At 36.0% G+C, this 27,971-nt stretch overlaps 1 protein-coding gene and 1 pseudogene across 1 annotated transcript; one reads left to right on the top strand and one right to left on the bottom strand.

Annotated features, from left to right (window-relative positions):
- Positions 1-7: 7 nt before the first annotated feature.
- LOC110736207 (origin of replication complex subunit 1B-like) lies at positions 8-7,429 on the top strand. The gene is given in 17 exon segments (XM_021916370.1): positions 8-815; positions 817-1,418; positions 1,678-1,813; positions 2,822-2,974; positions 3,055-3,204; positions 3,290-3,441; positions 3,514-3,613; positions 3,711-3,833; positions 3,910-4,071; positions 4,154-4,211; positions 4,359-4,537; positions 4,651-4,765; positions 5,007-5,077; positions 5,302-5,397; positions 5,707-5,783; positions 6,393-6,476; positions 6,793-7,429. Coding segments are annotated over 17 exon segments (2,532 nt in total). The 5' UTR covers positions 8-605; the 3' UTR covers positions 6,857-7,429.
- A 2,732-nt stretch (positions 7,430-10,161) lies between these two features.
- LOC110736206 lies at positions 10,162-20,406 on the bottom strand (annotated as a pseudogene).
- Positions 20,407-27,971: the final 7,565 nt, after the last annotated feature.

Raw genomic sequence — 27,971 nt, 5'->3', positions numbered from 1 at the left:
TTTTTGTTTGTAAAGTATGATATATCTATAATTGCTTGTATTGTCATACCGAGTAAAGTATAAACATAACATATTTAAATTATGAACTAAGTTACATAACAAAATTTGGCCACAAAACAAGCAAGCAATTGTCTCAAGTTATAAAGCATATGCTCATACTCTCGGACTCGGACTTGGGTCGGACTTTACGTAGAGTACAAGTCTGATCCACCACCTATTTGGATTTAGATCTATTTTATCGAATTCGAATTTGGGCTAATTTTAAACAGATTCGGATCGAATTTTTTTCTTCGAATTAGATCAGATTTGAATCGAACTCGGATTGAATTGACATCCCTAGTGGTAACTAGTCACTGACTTTAATAGAAGAGGAGTTTTGAAAAAATAAAAGTAAAATAAAAAATAAAAAATAAATCCACTAAATTTGGACTTTAGTAGCCCAACGGCTCAATGTTATAAAGGTAACCCTTATAAAAGGAAGGCCAATTTTCCCGCCAAATTTCACTCACTCACTCTCTTTCTCCTCAGCTCTATCTCACCTTCTTCCTCCATTTTCTCTCTCCTAATTTCACAATTTTCTCAATACCTTCATTGGCAGAGCTTCAATGGCGGAAACTCCGATCAAAATCAATAATCAATCATATCTTAAAAGCAAATCAAAACCCCCAATTTCACCTTCTTTTCTCTCTCCTCAAACCCCTAATACTCAAACTCCATCTCGCCGTTATACTCGCCTCGTTTCATCACCAACTGAATCAACTCCACCTCGTCGATCTTCTCGTCGTTTATCGCTTAATTCCGATGATTTTTTTTCCGACCCCAGAAAAATCCATTAATCAATTACCCCCCAAAACCCTAGAAAAATCTCCCAAAACCCCCAAATCTGCTAAAAAATCCAAATCTAGCAGTAACCGGAGTGAGAAGATATCGAACCTTGAACCAATTCAACCAAAGTCTCCTGCCTTGTCTGAAAAAAGGAAGAGAAATGGAGGGGTTGAATCGGAAAATGTTGCAAAAACTCGAGCTCGAGCTCAAAATGTGCCTAAGAAAAGGGTCTATTATAAGAAAATAAAGTATGATGAGAGTGAATTCGCAGTGGGGGATGATGTTTATGTGAAGAGGAGAGAGAATGCGAGCTCCGATGAAGAGGACCCTGAGGTGGAGGAATGCAAGATGTGTTTTCGAGGCGGAAAGGCGGTGATGATCGAGTGCGACGATTGCCTTGGTGGGTTTCATTTGAAGTGCTTAAAGCCTCCATTGAAAGAGGTTCCTGAAGGTGATTGGATGTGTGTGTTTTGTGAGGCTAAGAAATCGGGTAAGGAGGTTGAGCTTCCTAAGCCACCAAAGGGTAAGAAGAGGGTTAGGACTTTGAAAGAAAAGCTTCTTACAAGTGATTTGTGGGCTGCTAGGATTGAGAGGTATATTGTCTTTTGATTTTGTTATAGCATTGTTTGTTTAATGTTTTTTATTTCTTGAATTTGATCAATATTATATGTGGGATAAAGGTGGTAATTTGATGATTTGGTTTCTGAATTTGATCAATAATTATATGTGGGATAAAGATAAAGTTTGATGATTTGGGTTTTGAATTTGATCAATAATTATAATTGGGGTTAGAATAGTAGTTTGATGATTTGGTTTTTAAAATGTGGCTGAGCTTTTGGTGATATTGTGCAGTATATGGAAAGAAGTGGATGGAACCTTTTGGTTTCGGGCACATTGGTACATGATCCCGGAGGAGACTGAAGCTGGGAGACAGCCACATAATTTGAGGCGAGAGCTTTATCGTACCAATGATTTTGCTGATGTAGAGGTAGCATGAGTTGGATTTCGAATTCCTGTGCATTTTTTGTTTCCTTTTGTTAACATGGGTCTCTAGTTTCATAGGAGAATGATGGAGTGTTATGATTTATGAAAGATCTTAATACTGGTATGGATCAAAGACAAGGAAGAGAGGAACCACTAAATTTGGTTCTATTTTAAATTTTCACAATGGCTACAATGAAAGCATCCAATATTGACATCATTTTGACCTGACTTGGGAATCAGAAGGATAAGAAAATTAAAGATGGATATATAGAATCTTAACTCACCTGATCCATCAAGATCAAAATAAAGTCGAATTAGTCATCACATTAATATAGAAGATGCTTGTTGTTTATGTTTGAAGATAGATGAATATCTACTGGGATGTTTTAGTGGGTTGAACATGTTTGGGTACCTGATATTCTTCAAGAGTAATGCCAAAGTCACTACTCGTAGTTTTCTAGTAAGAAAGTGATGAGGTGATTCCACCTCAATAGTTGCCATTTTTATACATAGGAATTGAAATACTTATCTGATGTATTTCTAATGAGGCAGACTGTATAGCTTGTTTTATAATTTCAATAGCTATTTTGTTAAAAATTTCATCTCAAAATCCCTAACCTGGAAATATTGACTAGTGCTGAAACTTTAGATAAATTTGCCATAGTTCCCTTGGAATGAAATCTGGGAAACAGATGTTATGGCTGATGAGTCCACCATAAAGTCAATTGAAAAACATGTTTGTATTGTGTCCCCAAGTCCAACATTTGAACAAATTGCTTATAGTAAGGTTGGTTCTATGAGAGTGATTCTGATATTCTAGCCAGGGTTGCATCCTATTCTGATCTATCTCTCTGATTAGTATCTAGGACTTTTTGCATGGTAGTTTGCATTGCTGCATTGCAGCCTCTCAGCTAGTGTATATAATGACTTTTATTTGTAAATAAAAAGTGCAGACTACTCGGATTTTAGTTACGTATTTGAATCTTAACTTTCTGCTTAATTGCTGCTGCAGATGGAATCTGTATTTAGGCACTGTTATGTATTCAGTCCAAAAGAGTATGCTAAGGCCCAAAATGAAGGGGATGATGTCTTCTTTTGTGAGTATGAATATGACATACGTTGGCATTCTTTCAAGCGGCTTGCAGAGATAAATGATTTAGAAGAGGTAAGCCTTCAATAAGTTTTGTGCCCAGTGGCCAGAGGCTTGTTGAAGCTTGACAGTACCTCTTATTTTTCATTTTACAGGATGACGATAATGATGATGATGATAGTGCTAGTGATGAAGATTGGAAATCTACAAAGGACTTAGAGTATGAGTCAGAGGAGGATATGGACTTTGAGGAGGAGATTGAAAGGAAAAAATCTTCTGGACCATCATCTCAAGAGTTAGCTGCTGTATGGTCAAGATTCTCTTAACTAAATTTGCTCTACTTCCTACTTGATTTGAAAATTGAATCCATCTAATCCTAATTTATATCAGAATTCAAGGAAGGGACGCATCTTTGGACTTCAGAAAATAGGTACAAAGAGTATTCCGCAGCATGTAAGATGTCATAAACAAACAGGACTTGAAAGGGCCAAACAGACGCTGCTGTTAGCAACTTTACCGAAGTCACTTCCCTGCCGCAACAAGTATGCATAAGCTGAATGTTTTGCTCCACTCTGTCTTTTTTTCACTTCTTACTGATATATGTTTTTACTCAGAGAAATGGAAGAGATCTCTGCATTTATAAAAGGTGCTATATGTGATGATCAATGTCTTGGACGTTGCCTGTACATTCATGGTGTTCCTGGGACTGGAAAGGTAAAGTAATTGCATCGACTCCTTTACCCTTCTCTAAGATCTTTGATGCACCAAATATCATCACATCTGCTCAACCATCACTTGTATCATGTTGCAGACTATGAGTGTACTTGCTGTGATGAGAAGCCTTAAGTCTGAACTTGAGTCTGGCAGTATTAAACCCTACAGTTTCATAGAGATTAATGGTCTGAAACTAGCTACGGCAGAGAATATATACAGGGTAGACTGTTGCAAAAGTACCTTGATCAACATACCATACTTGTGAACTAGAATCTGAACTCAAAATTTCCTAACAGGTTATTTATGAAGCACTGAGTGGACATAGAGTCAGTTGGAAAAAGGCCCTGCACTTCCTCAATGAGCGTTTCTCAGAAGGGAAACAAGTAGGCAAAGGACAGAACAAACCATGCATTCTTCTCATTGATGAACTTGATCTTCTTGTAACCAGAAACCAATCGGTAACTTTTGCACCTTTATATTTTCTAGTAGCTCTACTTTGTCATTAGGAAACTAATTTTTTGGCCATTCCGTTTGTTTCAGGTTCTTTATAACATTCTTGATTGGCCAACTAGACCAAATTCCAAGCTCATTGTGATAGGTAGAATTTTGCTTGTACTTGTCACTTCTCAGGGCTTAGACTTTGTTCTGATGTGCAAAAATTCACTCCTTTCTTGTTGTAGTATAATGTCTCAAATGAGAGTCGTGACAGTCAATACTCACTACATAATCCATACCCTGTTTGCAGGAATAGCTAATACAATGGACCTTCCTGAGAAATTGCTTCCTCGAATCTCAAGCCGTATGGGAATACACAGACTCTGTTTTGGCCCCTATACCTTCCAGCAACTTCAAGAAATCATTATGAGCCGGCTTAAAGGAATTGATGCTTTTGATAAGCAAGCTGTGGAATTCGCTTCTAGAAAGGTCATTATAATTGCTTTGTTGAAAGTTGTTTCATCTAGATGTACTTTTTTTCTCTATCATTGTATATACTCTACCGTATACTGTGATGATATTCAAGTCAATCTTTTAATCAGGTAGCTGCTATTTCTGGAGATGCACGTAGGGCTCTGGAGATATGCCGCCGTGCAGCAGAAATTACAGATTATCGTATCAAGAATCAGGCCACTCCAGCTGATACGGCTTCTGCTGGTACATACTATTCCAAAATCAAGAATATGTGCTCAAAATTAAGATTAAGAAAGATAGAAAGCTATGTTCTCTGTGATTTTTGGTTATCTTGATGTCCTACCATTGAATCATGTCCTGTTTCACTTTGTCAAATGACCAAATCTGGCTTACCAGTTACCACTGGCTTTACTAGTTCATTTCCTTTTCATATGATCCTCATTGAACGACTTTTGATGACTTCATTATGTTCATTAATCCTCAGAGGAAGCACGTGTTGGAATGGCAGAAGTTGAAGCAGCCATACAGGAAATGTTTCAGGCACCTCACATTCAAGTGAGTGAAATTTAATGCATAAATGTTGGACTTATTACATATCAGCTCAAACACATCATATATGGGGCATTTTCATCTTTTTCTGATTGCACTTCCTGACTTTGATGATCCCCTCTCCCCTTCTGCTTGCTGAGACGTCGGAGGAACCTTCTTGCTGGACCTAAAAGCATGTGAATATTCTTCTGATGACATTTCTTAACAATAATTTTGTTTTGGTTTATTAGGTTATCAGGAGCTCCTGCAGATTGGGAAAGATATTTTTGGCAGCTATGGTGCAAGAGCTTTACAAGACAGGAATGGCTGAGACCACCTTTGAAAAGGTTGGATTCTTCAGACCGTTGACATCTTTTGTTATGTTGCTTATCATCATTTCCTAAACATTGTTTTATGAGCTCTAAAAATTGTGATGAACAATTGCTCATCATAGTAACTGTTATTCTATCATAATATCTTTGAAATTGAGCCGATGAAAAGCCTTCGTACAAACAAACTCTGGATCACCCACACATTCTCAATAATTTTTTTCTTCTCCATGATTTTATAATGACTATCTGTGAGATGATAAAACTGAAGACAAGACACAATATAACCTTTCTGAAATGATTTATTTTTCTTCATTATTTATGCAGTTAGCTTTCACGGTTTCTTGCTTTTGTACAAGCAATGGTGAGCAATTTCCTGGATGTGATGTTCTCTTAAGAGTTGGGTAAGTACTAATATCTGTTGCTCATTTTATTATAGTCCCTTTTTCCGATTTGGTGCTCTGAGGATTTTAGTCCATGATATTCTTTGCCTTTTGTAAGTTGTCCTACAGTCAGTCAGTCACTCACTGCTGAATGATGAAATCTCAAACAATCTTGAACTACCTTGGGAAAGAACTAGCCAAACTATCCATTACAAGATTACCAAACATATATTCCCTATTTTTCTAATAGGCCACTTTCTAATTTTGGCCTTCCCAAAATATTTGGCACTCGATTTAGTAAACTTAAATTTAGACATTCCTGTATTATCCTTAAAGATACCTTTCACCAAGGATTCCAAGAAAGACTATATTAGTAAGGTGAAAACATAATTGTGAATATCGAAGGATTTCCCCCTGCTTTGCAACCCAAAAAAAAAAAGAAAAAGATAAATAGTGAAGTATAAATATAGAATATTAACTCAATTTTTTTAGACTGAACAATCAATTGTGACCTGTTATTTAGGGATGGAGGGAGTATCTTACTTGTAGAGGGACTGCTGCAATACTTCTACTCGTTCAAGTATACTGAGGCTGCTATTACCTTGACTAACTCTATCTGGTTTCACACAGCTGTAAACTCGGTGAATGCAGAATCATCCTTTGTGAGCAAGGTTCCAGGCACCGGTTGCAGAAGTTGCAGTTGAATTTCCCTAGGTAAGTTTCAGTACACATTGTCTAATAATATCAATCTACTATTACTTGTTTGCAAGGCTTTGTATTAGGTACTTTCTGATTTTATTACAAACTATAGTATCCGCGTTTGAATTGCAATTCAAACTCAGACTGTTAATTGGTTTTCTTAGCTCCATAGTACTCCCTCTGCTTTCGATATATAAGCTGAATACTAGAAGCAACACAGCATAAGTCATCAAATGTTTTTTCATACCACTGTAGTTTAAGTCAAGTGCAAGTTACGTAGCCTGAAAGCTTTCTAACCCTGTTTTTTTTTTTTTCTGCTACAATTTATCAGCGATGATGTGACATTTGCTTTAAAGGACTGTCAGGAGATTCCATGGCTAGCAAAATACTTGTGATTGAAGATTGGTGATGTATCAACAAAAAATATGTTCGGAATCCATTTTCCTCGGAGGTATTCAGCTGTGTTGCTTCTAGTATTCCTCTTAATTAATCGATGGAGTATCGAGTTCTTCTGAACTTCAGCATGTACTTGTATCTAGTTTATGCATTGATCGGTAAACAAGAAATACAAAATTTTGTTAGCTTTCTAAGTTAAATAGCGAAGACTTACGAGTTTCAGGGAACACAAATGTATCATTTGAGGTGTTAATGTACTTGAAACAAGGGATAGTGAAGTATAAAATTTGCTCCCTTGCCTTTGTAAATTTGCTTAAATAAAGAATTGTTATCAAAATATAGTAAAACGCTCATTTGTTTAGTTCAAATCCCCTTCATGATAACATCACCAGAAATTTCAGCGCAATATTAATATGAGTAGTATTAGTAATATAAAATTTACATGGTATACTAGGGTGCACCATGCTCATTAGTCATCATGCACCCGGTGTGAAAACAAAGAGGTAGCTTTTGAAAAAAAAAAAAAAACAGACAATTCACCTCAATTCAAGGGCATTTCTTAGCTTTCACAATTAAATATCTCCATGTTTGCAATTTACTTATTTTGATTAATTTTAGAGAGAAATTTAGTGTTTTTTAGAGAGAAGTTTCTAGAGAGCGAATTTGAGGAGCAAGAGAAACTTATAAAGCAATACTAACGGATTTTTTCCTACGTGTATGAATTTTTTTGTATAATATGAATAAAGTATACGAGCAATTCATAGGAGAAAGAAATTATACAAAAAAAAGTAGTGTAACGCGAAACAAAGTACAGCTACTTGAAATTAACTCAATCAAACACAGTAAAAAAAATCAACTCAAAATGTTAACGTGTCAAGTCAAAATACCCTAACACGAACTCGAGCATCAATTAAGCACCCCCTAAGGGCCCTAAGTAGCACAGTAGAACGCATCGTAATTATCTATGTAAGAACCCATGCCCAATTGCCAATCTCAATTTCAAAGACGCGCGCTAACTCTCTCTTTTTTTTCAAAAACGAATTAAAACTTAGAATAATAACAACAGAGTTTGTTACAATCTGTTGCCTCATTTTCTCTCTCTAAACTCTTCAACTTATCTCTGAAATCAGCTAATCAAATACACTCAAGTTTTCTCTCTCTAAAGTCAGAAACTCAAATACACTCAAGTTTTCTCTCTCTAAAGTCAGCTAATCAACAATGGAGAAGAAAATACAAGCAAAAGTCACTGAAACAGAGGAGAACACGGCAATTTCTCAAGAAACAGAGAAGACTCAGACAACCTCTCAAGAAATCGCTGAAACGGAGGAGATGAACACAATCTCTGACGAAAAAGCTGAAATAGCGGATGATCAGAAAACAGAGAAAAATGAGGTAAACTCTGAAAAACAGAGGAGATGCCAATTTCTCCAGAAGATGCTGCTAAATTGGCGAAGAAGAGGAAGATAATCGATAAAGAAAAAGCTCCAATGGAGGAGAGCAGACCTGATGAAGTTGCTAAAATGGAGGATAATCAAGAAACAGAGAAGAATCAGACAACCTCTAAAGAAATCGCTGAAATGATAGAGGAGAAGAAGCTAAGTTCTGACAAAAAAGCTGAAATGGCAGATAATCAGAAAACAGTGGATGAACATGATTCTTCTCATGAAGCAGAGGAGATGGCAATATCTCCAGAAGGAGCCGCTAAAATTGCGAAGAGGAAGATGATCGCTAAAGGTAAAGCTACAATGGTGGAGGAAGAGCAGCTTAACAACTTTGAAGATTTATACACAGAATTCCTCGCGGAACCTAATTCGGAATCTGACAGTGACGAAATAGCTCGAGCGAGTAAGTTTCTACCACTAATCTGGATTTATTTTACCGCTTTAATGATTAATAGTATCAAGTTTATCAAAGGTTAGACTAGTTTTCTTGAGGATTTTTTTTTTTTTTTTTTTTTTTTTTTTTATGTTTGATTTCAGTGAGTTGGAGCGCTGCGGAAATGTTTTTTATTCATATGGGAGCCTGGGACGTTTACTCAAACTTTAGAAAAGCTCTTGAATATGCAAATATTGAAGTTATCAGTGATGATGAGCTGGAACCTCATCGATCGTTCCTAGGGATTCTGATGATATTCTTTGTGCATTACCACAAGAAGGAAAAGGGGAAAGAAGTGGTGCTGAAACTTCTCAAGAAATACATGATAGGTAATGGATTGAAGTGTGATGTAATTGTTTTCGTTGACAAGTATAGACTGGAATCCAGGTACATCATAAGTGATGATATATTGAAGGGTGATCTGGATACCCTGCAACGCGCTATGCTTTTAGTGATGTGCATTTTTGAGGAGGCGGATAAGGTTGATGAACCCGCAAACCTGGTTGCTGAGGCTATTTTAGATGCTTATGATACATGGATTTGGGGTGATGAAGTTTTCGGTACTATATACCGTTTTTTGAGGTGTCCATACAAGACTTTAGTGGTGGTTGGATTGGTCTTAGTGACTGCCTTGGCATTGTCTTGCAAAGAGAGAAACAGGCCTGATTTGTCCAGGGGCATCTACCAAAACAAATTCGTTGAAGTCGTGCACAAGATGGACACACCTAAACTCTCAGAAGCAGAAGTCGTGATGCGTGTAACAGCCTGTGTTGATGCCCTTAAAGGAATGCCCAAACCGTTAAAGAGTTGGTCGTCTGAAATGGAACTCTTTGCAGGACCACCTAATAAAATGACGGAGGAGCAGAAAACTGCCATTGATAGAGATATATTCAAAAAACTTATAGATGATGAAGCTGATTATTTGTGTGAATATGATCTCAATGTTAGCACATTTCTAATTTTGAAAGCTCCAACTGTTAACGACTATTTTTCCAGAGCTCTATATTGGTCTGGAAACATTGATGAAGTCAATGCTGCGCTTGACGATTTCGCTGATCAAAGTTCCGTAGGAAGTGTAGCAATGCTATGTGTTTATGCCCACCACTTTTTCGAAAAGGAAAGACTACCTTTGGTGCTGAAATTTCTCAAGTCACACATGATAGAATCCAAGTGTGATTTTAAAGGTTTCACTGAAGAGTATAAAACACAAAGGATTGATTTGCCGGCAGCACTGTCTCATGCAATGTTTTATGTGCTTTGCATTTTTAATCTGGCAAATGAGGTAGATGCACCAGCATTAATTCTTACAACCGTTGCTATTGACGCGTGGCTATCAGGGGTTTGGGACGATGGCTTGTTCTATAATTTAGCAAACTTTTTGTTGTCTGGAAACTCCACTTTACGTAGGGTTGCATTCATCGTAGTTAAAGTCGTGGCAAACTTATACAAGCAGAAATATAATGAAGAATTGCTGCTGATCATACATACAGCCGGAATTGTTGAAGCCATGCGCAATATGGACTTCACTAAGCTATCTGAAGAAGACCGAAAGCGTGCAACAGTCTGTTCTGAAGCACTTGGAGAACTTCCAGAGCCACCATAAAACAGCTGATGGAATTTCTGAAGTGTCTACTCTGGTATAATCTTAGACAATGCTAGTTGACAGATGTATATTATAGTATGTAGTAGAATAAATCTGCATAGTATTCTTTCTGTTGTTGCTGGATTTTTGATGTTCAAACACTATCTTGAATTCATGTTATAAAAATAAATTTCAGATACTAACTCAATTGAATGATAATACAGCCAAAGAAGCAAATTTTTTTTCTATTTTTCTCACAAACCAAAAACATAAACAACAATACTTTAGTACAACACTTGTTTACATAACTCACGTGTTCAAGCCAATGGTCATGGCCACATGTTTTATATAAACAAAATCAATGGACATGCTTACAAGATAAGTTAAAGCCCAGGTGCAAGCCATTACTGTCAATCGATAATCTGTCATCACATAAATGACACTTGACACTTCCACCAAAGATAGTGAGAAGTGAGCCCCAAGTTTTCAGTGATGGCCATGGCTGGTGCAGAAAGAGGGTCTCTCCAATTGCAACAAAGATGGGGACTATTGAGCAGAAGACGATGAATGTGTCTACATTGGCATGGAGGAGGAGCTCACTGAAAAGGGAGAGATAGAAGATAATTGCAGCTGGAATTGAAGGAACCTCCACATTGTCATAAGGTCAAGAGGGTCATGTTCTAACCAATTTAGCTGCCCACAAACTATAACACCAGCAGCACTGGTGAAATACTGCAGTTGCACCAGGATATGGAAATTTCATAACAGCCAACTTATTAATGATCAAGAGTAAAGCAGCTGAAAGGCAGTACCCAGCAGCTACTCCATAGATGGATACTTGCTGACAAAAGATACTGTACTATGTCACTTGAACTTCAGGCACAGAAGATCCATTCAAATCTGCATTCTTATTCACCGTGCTAGATGTCAGGTTTTCAACGTCACCAGACATCTGAAAAGAAAATTCAAACAAGCTCCCTTTCAGAAGCATTCAACATGACATTGTTGAAACTCATTCCATGTTCAGGATATGACAGCAAACAATTTATATTTTATCAAGTAGAAGTTTCAGACTAATTGATTACAGTGCTCAAGGAGTTTCATTTAAACTATTACACAAAGCTGCGATGTAAAAATAGAGATTACTAAGCACAACAATTAATCTGTCAAACATTACGCATGAAAACAGCCTCCAGAAAATTAAGAAATCAACAAGTTGACAGCTCAAATGAAGATATCGTTTGTGAAATAATAATTGTAAAATATGGGGAAGAATATTGGTGGTGCAATAAACAAACAATAAGCATTTATAATTCCATAATCTTGTAATTTCACAAATTAGGGTAGTCCCAAATTGAACTATTTTGGGTGTGAATATGCGATCATTTATTATTAGTTCATTCAGATTCTTTCAATTTTCATCAAAAAAAGAGTAAAAAATAAAGGGGGATTATGTTCCATCATATAAAAATGTTTATAAGCAGCCAAAAAATTATTACCTTTATATGAACATATAATTAAGGCATTGATTGATTGATATGAACATATAGTTTAGGCACTGTAATTCTAGCGCAAATTAGTAACAATTAGCTTTCATAACAGAGTGAGTATCACAATAAGTATCAAATTTCAACCTTTGGATTATCAGATAACTGTCATGCAAGGGTCATTACTCCACTACAGACGTATACTCCAGCCTAAAAGGGTCATAAACCTGTTAGAGAACCTCATCGGCCTGGGCCTTAATCTTTCTGTAAAATACCAAATATTGATCCCACTTAAAATTTCTCAAAGTTATTAAAGCAAGAATAGCTATAGATGATTTGAATAGGCTTCTGACCTTCACATATAGCCAGCAGGGGGATTCCGGCAAAAGAAGCATGAAGAGAAACTGCAAGACAACAGGGACTCTTTAAGCGTACAATCATAATGCAAGATTTATGTAAATCCAATCACCAAGATTCAATAAAAGCGTAAATTTGATGTGTTAAGACCAACAACTGCATCAAATTTACAATTTTTTGCCATGATTATATGGTTTATATAATTAAAACCAATCACCAAAATTCAACAATGCAGCTTCCATTTTTTTATTTTTTTTTTTTTAACAAGAGGCGCAGATCCACATTTCATCAAACAAGAATTTCGAGGTGGTAAAATCAACCATGGCGGCAATCAATCAAATTAGACCAAATAATTTCCAAATTCCAAACGAACCAAACCACAAAATAAAAATAATACTTCGTTTAAAATAAACCAACAATTGATCTTTCTTGCAAGCCATATGGAAAAAATTACTCAAAACCTCAAAAAAATTTATCCAAACCCAGATTAAATTTGACTACTTGGAATGGTGTACACTCATCACAGCCTTTAATAGTTTAATGGCAGGTGATTTTTGTGGTTAGAAGATCAAGGAGCATGCAGTCAGCAAAGTTACACAGTAACAGCTCACAGAGACAGATAAAGCAGCTAAGGTTCTGGCATCCGATGGTTTGGACCGATTTAATAGTGTCTGGATAAATCACCGTTGAATGAGCTCCCCCCGTGGGTTGCGGTTGCGTCCTTCGAAAATCCAAATTCGAGGTCGGGGTGAATTCGGTTTACTCAGAGCCGTTCTTGCGCTTATTCTTGTCGATTTTTCCCATTTTTGTGTCTTAAAATAAGGGACTGCCCGCTGCTATATTTGGTTACCCCGTCACGTCGCTCGTTTTAGATGGCATATACAAGTCTCCGTGTTGTCGATAGGCATTTCATGTTCCGGATGCGCTTAATGTTTATCATAGACCCCGGGGTTAGGGTTTTAATGACTCCTAAGAATGGATAGAGTCGGATTTCTGCATATCGCTCGAGCAAAGGCGCTTTCTCGAGGTTGGAGTACTTCCCTGGTACCTCCGAAAACTTACGTTTCGAAGGGACCCCCCCCCCGACCCCACCCAAGCGCCTAATTTTCATCATAGTTTAAGCCTCAATCCACCGTCAGCTGCAGTGGGTTAGCCTTCCTCTATGTTGTGAGACTTCCACAAACAACCGACTCAGCCAGTTGAGGGCCCATGGCAACCATGCCCATGGTATACGATTCTTCACAGCATCAACCCTATTTGTATAAAAACGTTCACGGCCATTCCCCTTTTTATTTCTCGGTAACACGTTTAGTCCGGTTCACTTTATTTTGCTAAGCCCGAACAGAAGAACTTGTACGCGTGCTCCTTCAAGAAGTAGTCGAGCTTCGGAAAAGTTCCTTAGCTATAATGGCTATTTCAGAATTCCTCACGCAACCATAGCCTTCTTCCTCCACGTACATGAATGATCCAGTCGAACTGACGAAACGGTTAAGTTTCGCCACTATTTTACTAGAGGCCTTGGCGATTCCACAACCTAGCCTGTCCTCCACCAACCCGAAGCACCGCCTTTTGGGTGGCTTACATTGTTCCTACCCACTAAAACTTCCGTTTAGATGGGCAGGAGTGTTATCCTGGAGGGAAGTACGCTTCGTTTCTATGGTCCCTTAGTGAATTTACAAAGTCCTAATCTTAGTAAATTTTCTAAATCAACTAAATAGGTTCCTTGTAAACACCCCCCACGGGGTTTAGGGGGAAACGTTCCTTTCCTGCCTCCTTCGATAAGGACGGTTTCTTTAAATTCAATGTTTTGTAGCCAATGGTCATCTAAGGAGAGGGACAAAACGATCCTCGGGAAAACTCCCATGACCTCTCCTTGCCTCATTCTTGGTATTAATCAACTATAACCCTAGATTATGAAACTGATATTTGTTGATTAAGAAAAACATCTCACCTCATAAGCTCCTTCAATAGAGGAGAGAAGGCTCATAAAGTCACAAGCCATTTTAATGGAGAATTCACACTACGCTTCAATGGAGGAGAGATTGAGAGATAGGGCATGCACAAAGCATAATCATTCACCTTAACCTCTTATAAATCATAATTGCATTATATTAAACAAATTTTATAAACTACCATGGTTCTCAATTATCCGAAAGAAAATCCTTAGAAAAATACTTATCTAAGGAATTTGTGATTTTTTTTTATAGCATTCAGATCATCAGTCACATCCAAGAAAATACTACCTCCGCTTTTTATTATCTGCAACATTTACTAAAAGTGGGCGCTCCATATTATTTGCAACAAGTTTTTTTTTTCCTTTTATAGTAAGTTTGGGGTGTGTAAAATTCCGAAAATACCCTTAAAAAAAACTGATTAGAAACTAACCTAAAACTTAACTATGATTAATAAACTCCATAATCTAACCTCCTAACTTAATCCTTCCCACCAAAAATCAGAATCCCCTCCCCCTTTTTTCATCAACAAAGAGGAACCCTAATTCTTTCTCTCTCCTCACCTCCTCACCTACCATCATCAATGCAGCTCTCAACCGTCGCCATTAATGAAGCTCTGTCACAGCTTCCAACGTTTACTATCCTCCGTGTTTTTAATTTTCAAACATTCTGCCTTCTCCATGCTTTCTGTTTCTCTCTCTTCAAATTGAAACCCTAAAATTGCGATTCTCCTTCTTCAACTTTAAACCCAGAAAATGAGTTCCTCAGGCAAAAAAAACCCCGATTCCGGCGTCATTGCGACCTATAAGTGTGACAAACGCAATGGGAAGATGCGTTTGTTTGGAACTCGTACTGCGATGTACTTGGAAATGAAGCGAAGGACAGGGGGGGTGCGAAACTGACCCCATGTGAGTCCGATGATGAGCCTCGTGTTGTGGAGTGGCCAGATCTGGTTAAGGCTGGTGAGGGTGGTACCAAAACTGTTCCAGAAGTCATCATTCTGGACAGCGACGATGATGAACCCCCTGTTCCTGTCGTTTCGCCTCCTAAAGCCGTTGAAGAGGGAGCGACTATTTTGTTGGTTCTAGTGCAAAGGAGGTCGCTTCCGGGAAAAAAAGGCAGAGATCTGAGTCCCTTCCTGCTGAGAGCGCTGAAAGCTGTGCGCCATAGCTTCAGTCTCTTACTAATCTAGCAGCGTAACTCATTTCTTACCCTCGATTTAATTGGTTCTTCGTTTTCTTGTTCTTTTACTCTTTCAATTATTCTAGGGTTTAGGGTTTTTTAAAAATTCCTGCCTTATTTTGGTTGTTGTTGGCCTATCCTAGGTTTGTCTAGTGTATTGGCATTTGCTGGTTCTAATTGTGCTCTGGTTGTCCTAGTTTTGTTGTGGTTGTCCTAATGTTGTTGTGCTTGGCCTAATTTTACTGTTGCTGGTGTAATTGTGCTCTGGTTGCCCTAATGTTGCTGTTGTTGGCCTAATTGTGGACTGGTTTCCCTAACTAATTATCTGGTTGCCCTATTTTTGCTGTTGTTAAACTAATTGTGCTCTAGTTGGCATTATTGTGCTCTGGTTGCCTAGATTTGGATATGGTTTTCCTAATTTTGGTCTGGTTGCCCTACTTCTGGTCTGGTTGTGCCTATTTTTGCTCTGGTTGCCCTCTTTTTGCTCTGGTTGCCCTGTTTTTGGTGTGGTTGCCCTGTTTTTGGTGTGGTTGCCCTCTTTTTGATGTGGTTTCCCTCTTGTTGGTCTGACTGGCCTGTTTCTGCTCTGGTTGCCCTATTTTTGCTGTGGCTGCCCTCTTTTTGCTGTGGTTGCCCTCTTGTTGGTCTGGCTGGCCTGTTTCTGCTCTGGTTGCCCTATTTTTGCTCTTAAATTGCCCTCTTGTTGCTCAATGTTGTATGATCTGTCTACTATTCATGGTAGCTATTGCTAGGCAGTGAATGGGCTATTGGTAATTGCTGGTTCTAATTGGCAATGGGGTTTGTGCTATGGTGAATGATGATGAACTTGTGGGCTGCATGACTGTGCCTGTATGAGTCCCCCTGTCTCATATATGTCCCTAGGTTACATAAGAGTCCCTTACTTTGGTGTGTGTGCCTGCAAATTCCAACTGATGAAGGGACTCAATTGACAGCTAACATTCATAACTTGGTGTTGCTCCAACTAATCCAGATGGTAGTTGTTGAGGGAACCAGTTATGCAATGTCTATGAAAAAAATATCCCATCTGATGGAATGATGCTATGTCTGTGTGTGCCCTCTTTTTGCCCTGGTTGCCCTCTTTTAATGCACATGTAGATGATGGTTTTGTTATGTACTTGTAAATAAAAACAACCACCTTTTGTAATTAAAGCTTAAACCACTTGAAGTTGACAAAAAATTGTACATTTCCCATATATAGGTTGTGTAGACTGCCTAAAAACAATACTATGCATAACTTAAATCAAAAGACACCTAACCAATGATTGACATGCTGTAATAAACAAAAAAAAAAAAAATAACACAGCACACACTATTTGAATTCATGTTCATAGCTTCTCACTGGTTATGTGTGGCAGTCTCACTAGAACCTTCTTCCATTGTTTGACTTCAGTCCAGTCTGCATCTACTTGCATCTCTTCATCTTCCACATTCTCTTGACTTGTTGATATGAACAGAGTGTTGAGGTAATCCACAGCCTCTTGAACCACATTCCTGTCCACATGTAGTATCTCTGGCAGCATCCCTATTCTCTCCAGTTTTTTTTTTTCCTTTATGGGGTGGGGTAAAATTATTCCCTCCTTTGTGCCTTAGTATCTCTTCCATGCAACACTGTAGAGTTATCCAACAGTGCTTGTTCAACATTGGATTGAACAAATCATATGCCTCTTTCACTTTGTCAATGAGTTCCTTAAGGTTCTTGGGAAAGGATTGGTATTGTATGGATTGTATTACATTGAACAGCCCTAGATCCAGCACATTTAAGTCAGGAGATTGTGCTGGCTGATATATGAATTGAATGTTGAATCCTTCTGACTGACAGACTGATTCAAATTCCTCATCCATTGGAATTTGATGAGGTCTTGCATTATCCCACTGAATGAATATGTCCTTGGGCAGATGTGAAGGCCATTTTGCTTTGATTCCAGGAATAACATTTGTCAATAGCATTGCCCTTATAGCTTCTTTGTTTACATTCTGTGTGGCTTTTATTTCTACAGTACCAGCATCTCTGTTTTTGCTATTTTTCTTGGCTGTAGTTTCATACACAAATGGCCATGTTCCATACTTTCCATCATGAAGTACTTCTCCATTAGGGGAAAACACTAGTTTCCCTATGGCTGCCATGAACATCCCTTTGATTTTGAACCTCTTGGACTGTTGGGCTCTATAGGGGTTTGGCTCATTTGGTAGCAGGTAAAACCTCCTATTTTCTGGGTTCAAATAGAACCACTTCTCATCAACATGGACCACTTGTTGCATGTCCATAAACTTGGGGTCCCTGTTCTGTGTGGCAGGCAGTATGTGATTTAAGACCCATTTCATCCTAGCTATTTTATGGTTGGATGTGAGTGTTGGGTGGTTTGTGCTTGTATGAGTTCTGAGTCTCCCCTTTTTCTTTAGTCTGTGAATGGTTGTAGATGAAATCTTTAGAGCAGCTCCATAGCTTCTCTCAGTTGCCCTCTTGTACAAAGGTACTGACTGCAGAAACTCATCAGTGTATTCTCTGGGTTTGGGTCCAGTTTTTCCAAGTTTTTTGCTTCTGACATCTATGACATTCCCCATTGCCATTTGGTTTTTGATGTCTGTGAAAACTCTCTGGATTGTTGATCTGTGCACATTGAGTCTCCTTGCCTGTTGTGATAAGTAACCCCTTGGCAACTGCCCCCCCTCCAGCTTGAGTAGATAACCATCTACTAGTTCCCTTTTCTGATGACATCAGTTGCTTTCTTCCTTTGGGTTCCTGTGATCCACCCCCATACTGTGTGCTGTTGCTTTGACTGTTACCTGTCCCTTCCATGTCTGCATGAATGTCTCTCATATTGAGTTCCTCATTTAACATCTGATCTATGCTAAAAAATGCATCATCTGAGAAAATGCCTGACATGTTCAGTGTACTTATGATGCTGAGTTCCTTAGTTGTCAGGTCTGGTGATGACGAGTAGGAGCTTTTTTTTTACTGGGTTGCTGTTGCTAAACCAGAGAAGAAGAAGATGAAGCTGCAACTGACTTTGTACTAGGAATTTTTTTTTTTTGGATTTTAGGTAGACTTGACTGTTAGGAAGAGGACTAAGTGTCCTGTATTCTTTTGTGAACATTGAATATTCTGACTGTTGGCAGGGCCTTTAAATACCCCCTGTTGAATGCAAAATTTAATGGGGGGAAAAATTTGGATTGTAAGGATTTAGTATTTTAGAGGGAAAATTTCAAGTTTCGCTCTTAAATTTTCATTTGTCCTAATTTCAGTGTGTATGTGGAAACAGTAAAAAAAAGAAAAAGGGAAGGAAACGTGGGGGGTAAAAATTTGGGGAAAAAAATTGCCCCCAAATTTTAAATTTGGGTCCACACTTTTCACTTTTTCTCTCTCCTTATAAAAAAAGAATAACTTTCCCTTCCTTTTTCATTCTTTAATCACATACCCCACTACCCCCTTTTCCTATACTAATCTATCTCTACAAAAATTGCCTTGGCATGTGTGCAACCTCCCATTGCTGCAAATAATAAAAAGTGGAGGGAGTAGTAGAAATTCCAATCTTTTGAGCTACCCTTAGTAACACTTACCACACTATAAATTCATTTATTATAGCTCTTAAATGACTATTGTCATGTCACCACATACAGAAATTCTTAAATCAAGGTAAAGCTAATTTCAATTACCGATTGATAAAGTATGAGTAATCGTTTCCCCAATTTCTCACTAATACTCACATCAAAATAAAGAAACTCAAATCAAAATTAAACATGGATAATCAAGGAATCATAAGGGAACCAGATTCGACCATCTCAGTATAGTGACCACTTTTGGATCAAAGTGCACAACTAAATTCAATCTTTTTCCCCTCTAAACGGAAATCTGACAATACCCATCAACACAATTTCAGTCTAATTGCATAAATAAACAAAATTCAAAATTCAAATTCACCAAAATAAACACCAAAAAAAATGAGAAATGGACTAAACATAAATAAACAAAGAAAGATACCAGCCAAAGAATGAAAGGATACCGAAAACTGAAGGCCTTGGAGAATCGTGAAACTCACTTAATGCTGCTCTTTCGCTGGCCGTTAACCTTTTCACTTCAGTTCCCAACCTTTCCAGTTTCCACTTCAGTTCCCATTCAAGTTTTGCAAGAAAGATCACACTAGCTGGATTTTTAATTCATTAGTATGATGGCAAAACAAAAAATCGTTTATTTCGGAGTTAGTGCGCGCGTCTTTGAAATTGGAATTAGGCATGGGTTCGTTCTTAGATAATTACGGAGTGTTCTTCTACTACTTAGGAGGGGGTGCTTTATTGCTTATGATGCTCGACTTCTTGTTAGGGTAGCTCGACTTGACACGTTATTATTTTGAGTCAATTTTCTACTGTGATTGATTGAGCTGATCTCGAGTAGCTATACTTTGTTCCGTGTTACACTATCTTTTATTTTTTATACATATATAATTTTTTTTTTTTGGTTTTTTCTAAGTTATGCCCCTAAGGTAGTCGAGTTTCTAAGGTGTACCCACGCTTTTTCAAATTTCTAAGTTATGCCCCTCAACTCACTACCATTAATGAATGGTACCCTCCTTGGGACTTCCACGTCACCTAAAGTTAACTATAAGTTTAATAAAAAGATGATAAAAGGTAAGGAAATGATAGGAAAAAGAAATCTTAGCCACCGCAACCCTAATAACGAAAACTGAAGCCACGAAATCACACTCTCAATTAACTTTTAAACAACTAATAAGGGTACATTTTAGTATTGATAAGTAGTTGAAGGGCACGGCTTAGAAACTTGAAAAAGCATGGGTACACCTTAGAAACTCGACTACCTTAGGGGTGTAGCTTAGAAAAACCCTTTTTTTTAATGGAATAATTTCTTTCTCCTATGAAAGGATGTATACTTCATATTATATTATAGTACGAAAAAAAATCCTATATTATGTATGGTCTTTATCCTATAATTTTTCTAAACTTTTGTACAATACATAAAGTTACGACAATAAAAAAACGGATGGAGTATAAATTACGAAATACATACTTTTTTTTTATTTTATTAAATAATTCAAATCTAGAACAAAATAGTCATTGGTGTACGGTACACCCGGGTGTATATAACAAACTCTCATTCAAATCCTAAATCACTATTTGTAGTGTGCACAAAAAAATCAAACTACTCAAATCTCATTTGTGAATAGTGGCAATTGATTTTTTAATTCAAATTCCAAACTTAAATATAATTATCTATTTTGTTAGTCAAAATAATGAATTTGTATATGTTATATTATCGGTTGGATAGTAGGATAAAATTTTTAATGTGGAAAGATTTTTTTTATTTTAAAATAATTTAAATTCTAAGTCAATTATTGTTTGTGTATATTTTAACGGCATAAAAAATTAAACTAGGATTGTATATACTACGTAATATTATTTCCTTCAAACAAACAAAAAGATAGTAACTTTTGCCATACTCTCTGTATTATTATATACTCAATATATTGGATGCACAATAAAATAAGAATATATATTTTGCCATTCTCTATCGTTCCTCAAAAAAAATATATATTTTGGATGCTCAATAAGAATATATAGCCATCAAGCTTTTGCCTTGCCTTGCAATTTCAGATCGATTTTTTCACGCTACACCCTTCTTCTGGTCCGTTATTTTATTGTAAACTAAGATTTCAGAATTTCTGATCGATTTTTTTACGCTACACCTTCTTTTGAGGTACGTTTTTTTTTTTTTTAATAATCTTTGGAATATGTATAATCTAGGGTTTACTTTTACACTACTTTCAATTTAATTATATCTTTCCTTAATTTAAACAAATCCTCTGTGTAGTTAATTTAGGGTTCTTGGACTATTGAACTATATACTAATACTTTATACATAGTGATATTAAATTAAAATAAAAATTGCTTATAATTATCGAATTGAATTGTTTGCAATATTTGTACCTAATTTAATACACCTCGAATTGTTTGCAATTTTTCAACAATACGGCTCTAGTGCTAACTAGTGTTTATGTTTTTCATTGAGGAAGTTGTATTCTCGACTATGGATTGGCCAAGGGATGATTTTATCCCAACCGTTCGTTCGATAATTGCCGGAGCTTTAAATTGTAATAATTCTCCTCTTACTAATGAAGCCGAAGAAAATTGTGCTTCGAGGAATTTGAAGGACTATGATAATAAGACTATTATTAGCTCGAAAGAGGTCTACAACCTTTCAAAGAGAAGGAGAAACAACGATGCTGTTAATGAGGTTAACTTATTATTAAATTGTAATGATTCTCCTCAAGCTAAATCTAATCGTGCTTCGAGGAATTTGAAGGACTATGATAAGCCTTTTACCTCAAAAGATATTTACAACCGTATTTCAAAGAGAACGAGAAACAATGATGCTGTTAACGAGGTTAACTTATTATTAATCAATAATAATAACAATGTGGATAGAATTAGTGACTTGTCTTTTGAGGTAAAAGGCTTATCATAGTCCTTCAAATTCCTCGAAGCACGATTAGATTTAGCTTGAGGAGAATCATTACAATTTAATAATAAGTTAACCTCATTAACAGCATCGTTGTTTCTCCTTCTCTTTGAAAGGTTGTAGACCTCTTTCGAGCTAATAATAGTCTTATTATCATAGTCCTTCAAATTCCTCGAAGCACAATTTTCTTCGGCTTCATTAGTAAGAGGAGAATTATTACAATTTAAAGCTCCGGCAATTATCGAACGAACGGTTGGGATAAAATCATCCCTTGGCCAATCCATAGTCGAGAATACAACTTCCTCAATGAAAAACATAAACACTAGTTAGCACTAGAGCCGTATTGTTGAAAAATTGCAAACAATTCGAGGTGTATTAAATTAGGTACAAATATTGCAAACAATTCAATTCGATAATTATAAGCAATTTTTATTTTAATTTAATATCACTATGTACTCCCTCATTCCCTTTATTTTTGCCCCATTGCCATTTTTTGGGTCAAACTATGAAAATTTTGACCATAATTTACCGTTAATCTATAAAAGATAATATAGTCATGAGTGGTCTTGTTAGATTCGTCTCATTGTATATTTTATTAATATCATGTTTTTATAATTTTTACGTATATAGAAATAAAGATATAGGCGTTTTAAAACGCGTATTGGAGACCACGCATAGTCGGGGTAAAAAAAATGGGGACAGAGGGAGTATAAAGTATTAGTATATAGTTCAATAGTCCAAGAACCCTAAATTAACTACACATATGATTTGATTAAATTAAGGAAAGATATATTTAATTGAAAGTAGTGTGAAAGTAAACCCTAGATTATACATATTCTAGAGATTATTAAAAAAAAAAAAAAAACATACGTCAAAAGAAGGTGTAGCGTAAAAAAATCGATCAGAAATTCTGAAATATTAATTTACATAAAATAACGAACCAGAATGTATAATTATTGCTTAAAATTATTGCAAACAAATCGATAATTATAAGTAATTTTTATTTTAATTTAATATCAGAATGTATATAGTATTAGTATATAGTTCAATAGTCTAAGAACCCTAAATTAACGAACCAGAGGATTTGATTAAATTAAAGAAAGATTTAATTAAATTAAAGGTAGTGTGAAAGTAAACCCTATACATATTCCAATGTTTTAAAAAAATAATAACAAAAATAAACATACCTCAGAAGTCAGAAGAAGGGTGTAGCGTGAAAAAATCGATCTGAAATTGCAAGGCAAGGCAAGGCAAGGCAAAAGCTTGATGGCTATATATTCTTATTGAGCATCCAATATATATAATTTTTTTATGAGGAACAATAGAGCATGGAAAAATATATTTTCTTATTTTATTATGCATCCAAAATATTGAGTATATAATAATACGGAGAGTATGGCAAAAATTACTATCTTTTTGTTTGTTTGAAGTAAATAACATTACGTAGTATATACAATCCTAGTTTAATTTTTTATGCCGTTAAAATATACACAAATAATAATTGACTTAGAATTTAAATTATTTTAAAATAAAAAAAATCTTTCCACATTAAAAATTTTATCCTACTATCCAACCGATAATATAACATATACAAAGTCATTATTTTGACTAACGAAAAAGATAATTATATTTAAGTTTGGAATTTGAATTAAAAAATCTATCGCCACTATTCACTAATGAGATTTGAGTAGTTTAATTTATTTGTGCACACTACAAATAGTGATTTAGGATTTGAATGAGAGGTTGTTATATACACCCGGATGTACCGTATACCAATAACTATTTTATTCTAGATTTGAATTATTTAATAAAACAAAAAAAAAATGTATGTATTCATAATTTATACTCCTCCGTTTTTTTTTTATTGTCGTAACTTATGTATTGCACAAAATTTTAGAAAAATTATAGGATAAAGACCATACATAATATAGGAATTTTTTTCTTACTATAAAATAATATGAAGTATACATCCTTTCATAGGAGAAAGAAATTATTCCATTAAAAAAAACTTATACATATATAAAAAAAAAGAAGATAGTGTAACACGAACAAAGTATAGCAACTCGAAATCAGCTCAATCAATCACAGTAGAGAATTGACTCAAATAATAACGTGTCAAGTCGAGCTACCCTAACACGAAGTCGAGCATCATAAGCAATAAAGCACCCCCTCCTAAGTAGTAGAAGAACACTCCGTAATTATCTACTCCGTATCTAAGAACGAACCCATGCCTAATTGTCAATTCCAATTTTAAAGACGCGCGCACTAACTCTCTCATTTTTTTTTTCAAGAACGATTTAGAACTTGGAATAATAACAACAGAGTTTGTTACAATTTGTTGCCTCATTTTCTCTCTCTAAACTCTTCAACTTCTCTCTCTAAAATCCTCTCAACTTCTCTCTCTAAAATCCTCTCAACTTCTCTCTTTAAAATCAGCAACTCAAATACACTCAACTTCTCTCTCTAAATTCAGCTAATCAACAATGGAGGAGAAAATGCCAGCTAAAGTCATTGAAACAGAGAAGACTCAGAAAACCTCTCAAGAAATCGCTGAAACGGAGGAGATGAAGATAATCGCAGACGAAAAAGCTGAATAGCGGATGATCAGAAAACAGAGAAAAAAGAGGTAAACTCTGAAAAAGCAGAGGAGAAGACAATTTCTCCAGAAGATGCTGCTAAAATGGCGGAGAAGAGGAAAATGATCGCCAAAGGAAAAGCTCCAATGGAGGACAGCAGACCTGATAAAGTCGCTAAAATGGAGGATAATCAAGAAACAGAGAAGAACCAGACAACCTCTAAAGAAACCGCTGAAATGGAGGTAATCTGTGAAGAAGCAGAGGATATGGCAATCTCTTCAGAAGAAGCCGCTAAAATTGCTAGGAGGAAGATGATCGCTAAAGGAAAAGCTCCAATGGTGGAGGAAGAGCAGCTAATAGAGGTTAATGTTGAATGTTGTGATGATGATTTTGACGATTTTGAAGATTTATACGACGAATTTCTCGCTGTACCAAATTCGGAATCTGATAGTGACGAATTGACTACTGCTTGTAAATTTTCTAATGCTAATCTGGATTTAGTTTACAGTTTTAATGATTAAAAATATCAAGTTTAGTCAATTGAATAAACCTAGGGTTAGTAATTGAGGAAAATAACGTTTTCATGATCAATGTATGGTTTAATTAAATAACCTAGGGTTCGTATGAAATTGTTTGATTCAAAGATTATTATTGATGAAATTGTAAAAATCGCAGTGTAAGTTATGATATAAGCATGCAATAAATGTTTTCTGATATAATTTGCCAAATAATTTTTGCTGTGGAATTTACGGTTTCATGATTATTTATTTATTGCCTACATGCGTTAATGAATTTTTAATTTCCAGCTTTAACGATTAAAAGTACTTCGAGATTGAATCAAATTTAATGTTAAATAGTTTTCTTGAGGAAATTAAAAAAAAAAAGAGAGATTAATTGATGGTTGATACTATTATTCATCAATTAATTGATGTCTATAAAGAAATCACATGTTATACTACATCACATGTTACATGGACTCGAAAAAAAGTCTCCAATAGAATTCAAGTGTCCGACTTGGCAATTTAAAAATCAATGACACTAAACTCTTTTAATTTCGAGATTTGGATACATTGGCACACGAGCAATGATATAATATATAATAAACTTAATATTTAGTACATGTTTATGTTTGGTTTTTTCAGTAGGTTGGAGCCTTGCTGAAGATTTTTTTCAGAAAATTGGAGCATCGACTGTTTACTGGAATTTCAGAAAAGCTCTTGACGCCGGAAACATTCAAGCTCTCGGTCATGATGAGCTCGAACCTCATCGACCTTTCGCAGGGATTCTGATGATATTCGGTGTGCATTACCACAAGAAGGAAAAGGGGAAAGAAGTGGTGCTGACAATTCTCAAGGAATACATGATAGGTAATGGATTGAAGTGTGATGTAATTGGTTTCGTTAACAAGTATGATATAGGAGAGAATCATCAGGCAGACCTGCAACGTGCTATGTTTTTAGTGATGTGCATTTTTGAGGAGGGGGGTAAGGTTGATGAACCTGCAAACCTGGTTGCTGAGGCTATTTTAGATGCTTATGATACAGGGATTTGGGGTGATGAAGTTTTCGGAACTATATACCGTTTTTTGAGGTCTCCATACAAGACTTTAGTAGTGGTTGGATTGGTCTTAGCGACTGCCTTGGCATTGTTTTGCAAAGAGAGAAACAGTCCAGAATTGTCCAAGGTCATCCACCAAAACAAATTCGTTGAAGTTGTGCACAAGATGGACACACCTAAACTCGAAGCAGAAGTCGTGATGCGTGTAACAATCTGTGTTGATGCCCTTGAAGAAATGCCCAAGCCATTAGAGAGTTCGTCGTCTGGTGAATGAATCACATATATACCTGTAGAGAATAAGCTAGCTGATAGTAAAGAGAGTATAACCACCTTAGGACATGCTTGCTGATATAGTCAGTCTGCTATTAAACATTGATTCTTTCTAGCTGTTAATGCTTTGTTTAGGTTCAATATCTTGAAATCATGGTATAAAAGTATATAATATATAGTTTCTGTTATTAGCTGTTTTGCTCAAGTATGATGTTGCATTGCTGTACCTAATGAATGGTATATACCGCTTTATTTGTGAGATTCATGATTATAGATCATAACTTTTGTATGCTCTATCGTTCACCAGGATTGCTATTTAGGCAAATCACTAATTCTATCCACATTACTATTATTGATCAATAAGTTAACCTCATAAACATCGTCATCGTTGTTTCTCCTTCTCTTTGAAATAAGGTTGTAAATGTCTTTTGAGGTAAAAGGCTTATCATAGTCCTTCAAATTCCTAAAAGCACGTTAAATATAGCTTGATTAGTATTCGGAGAATTATTACAGTGTAAAGCTCCGAGAATGATCGCACCAGGGGTTAGGATTAATTCATCTATTGACTGATAATCGAATACAACTGCTGCCTCCTTAATGAAAAACGTAAAATTAAACCTAGTTAGCGCTAGAACCGTATTCTTCAACTATTCGGCAATGACAGCAAAATTAGTGTTGAAAATTTGCAAACAATTCGGCAATGACAGCATGCACATAGAAAAGTTCTAGAGACAAATTGGATAATTATAAGCAATTTTTTTGTTTACGTAGTATGTATATAGTATTAGTATATAGTTCAATAGTCCAAGAACCATAATTAACTACCCAAATTAAGGGCCCCAGATTATACATATTCCAATGACTAAAAAAAAAAAAAAGCATACCTCAAAAGAAGGGTGTAGCGTAAAAAAATCGATCTGAAATTGCAAGGCAAAAACTTGAAGGCTAAATATTCTTTATTGAGCATTTAGAATATATACAACACAGAGAGTATGGCAAAAGTCATCAGGAAAATACCTAATTAACTTTAGGAAATAAATCAAATAATGTAATCTTTTTGTTTATTTGAAGGAAAATAATATTATCTTACCCTCTTAGACTATTTCGGACCCTTTTCCTTTAATTTTATTTAGTTTTACAATTTAGGTTTCAATAAATCTACACAAGTAGTGTAGATATTAGTCCGTCCCCCTATGATGGGGTGGAGTCGTTAGTTTAGTTGTTTGTTTCTGTTTAGGATTTGTTTGTGTGTTAGGGTTTATAAAAAAAGTAATCATCTTTTGCCCTATTGTCAGTTCTTTGGTAAAGATTTGTTCGGGATCGCAACGGTTGTCAGGTTTTCAAATGCATTCAAGCGAATCAAATGGGAATCATCCTTACGGCTACAACAAATCGATAGGCCGTCTCTCCAAAAAGGCTGTATTTCCAGCGATGTGTGCGAGAGATGTATCACGGTGCAAGATTTTTTCAACGATCGTAGCTTTGATGAAGGAAACCCTAATTTGATTCAATTTTATATATTTGTTAATTTAGATTTCATTTGTGAATGTCGGATGACTTTTTATTAATAAATTGATTTGTTTCAAAAAAAAAAAAAAAAAAAAAAAGAGTATACGAGCATTTTATAGGAAAATGAAATTTAAAAAGAAAAAAATTATGTAACATAGAACAAAGTACAACTACTCGAGATCAGTTCAATCAACACATGGTAATATATTCGACTCAAAATGACAACGTGTCAAGTCGAGTTACCCTAACATGAACTCGAGAATCATAAGCGATAAAG

Source organism: Chenopodium quinoa, unplaced genomic scaffold (genome assembly GCF_001683475.1).
Source record: "Chenopodium quinoa cultivar QQ74 unplaced genomic scaffold, ASM168347v1, whole genome shotgun sequence".
Taxonomy (NCBI): domain Eukaryota; kingdom Viridiplantae; phylum Streptophyta; class Magnoliopsida; order Caryophyllales; family Amaranthaceae; genus Chenopodium; species Chenopodium quinoa.
Note: the sequence above shows the minus strand (reverse complement) of the source record. Positions and strands in the feature narration are given on the sequence as shown.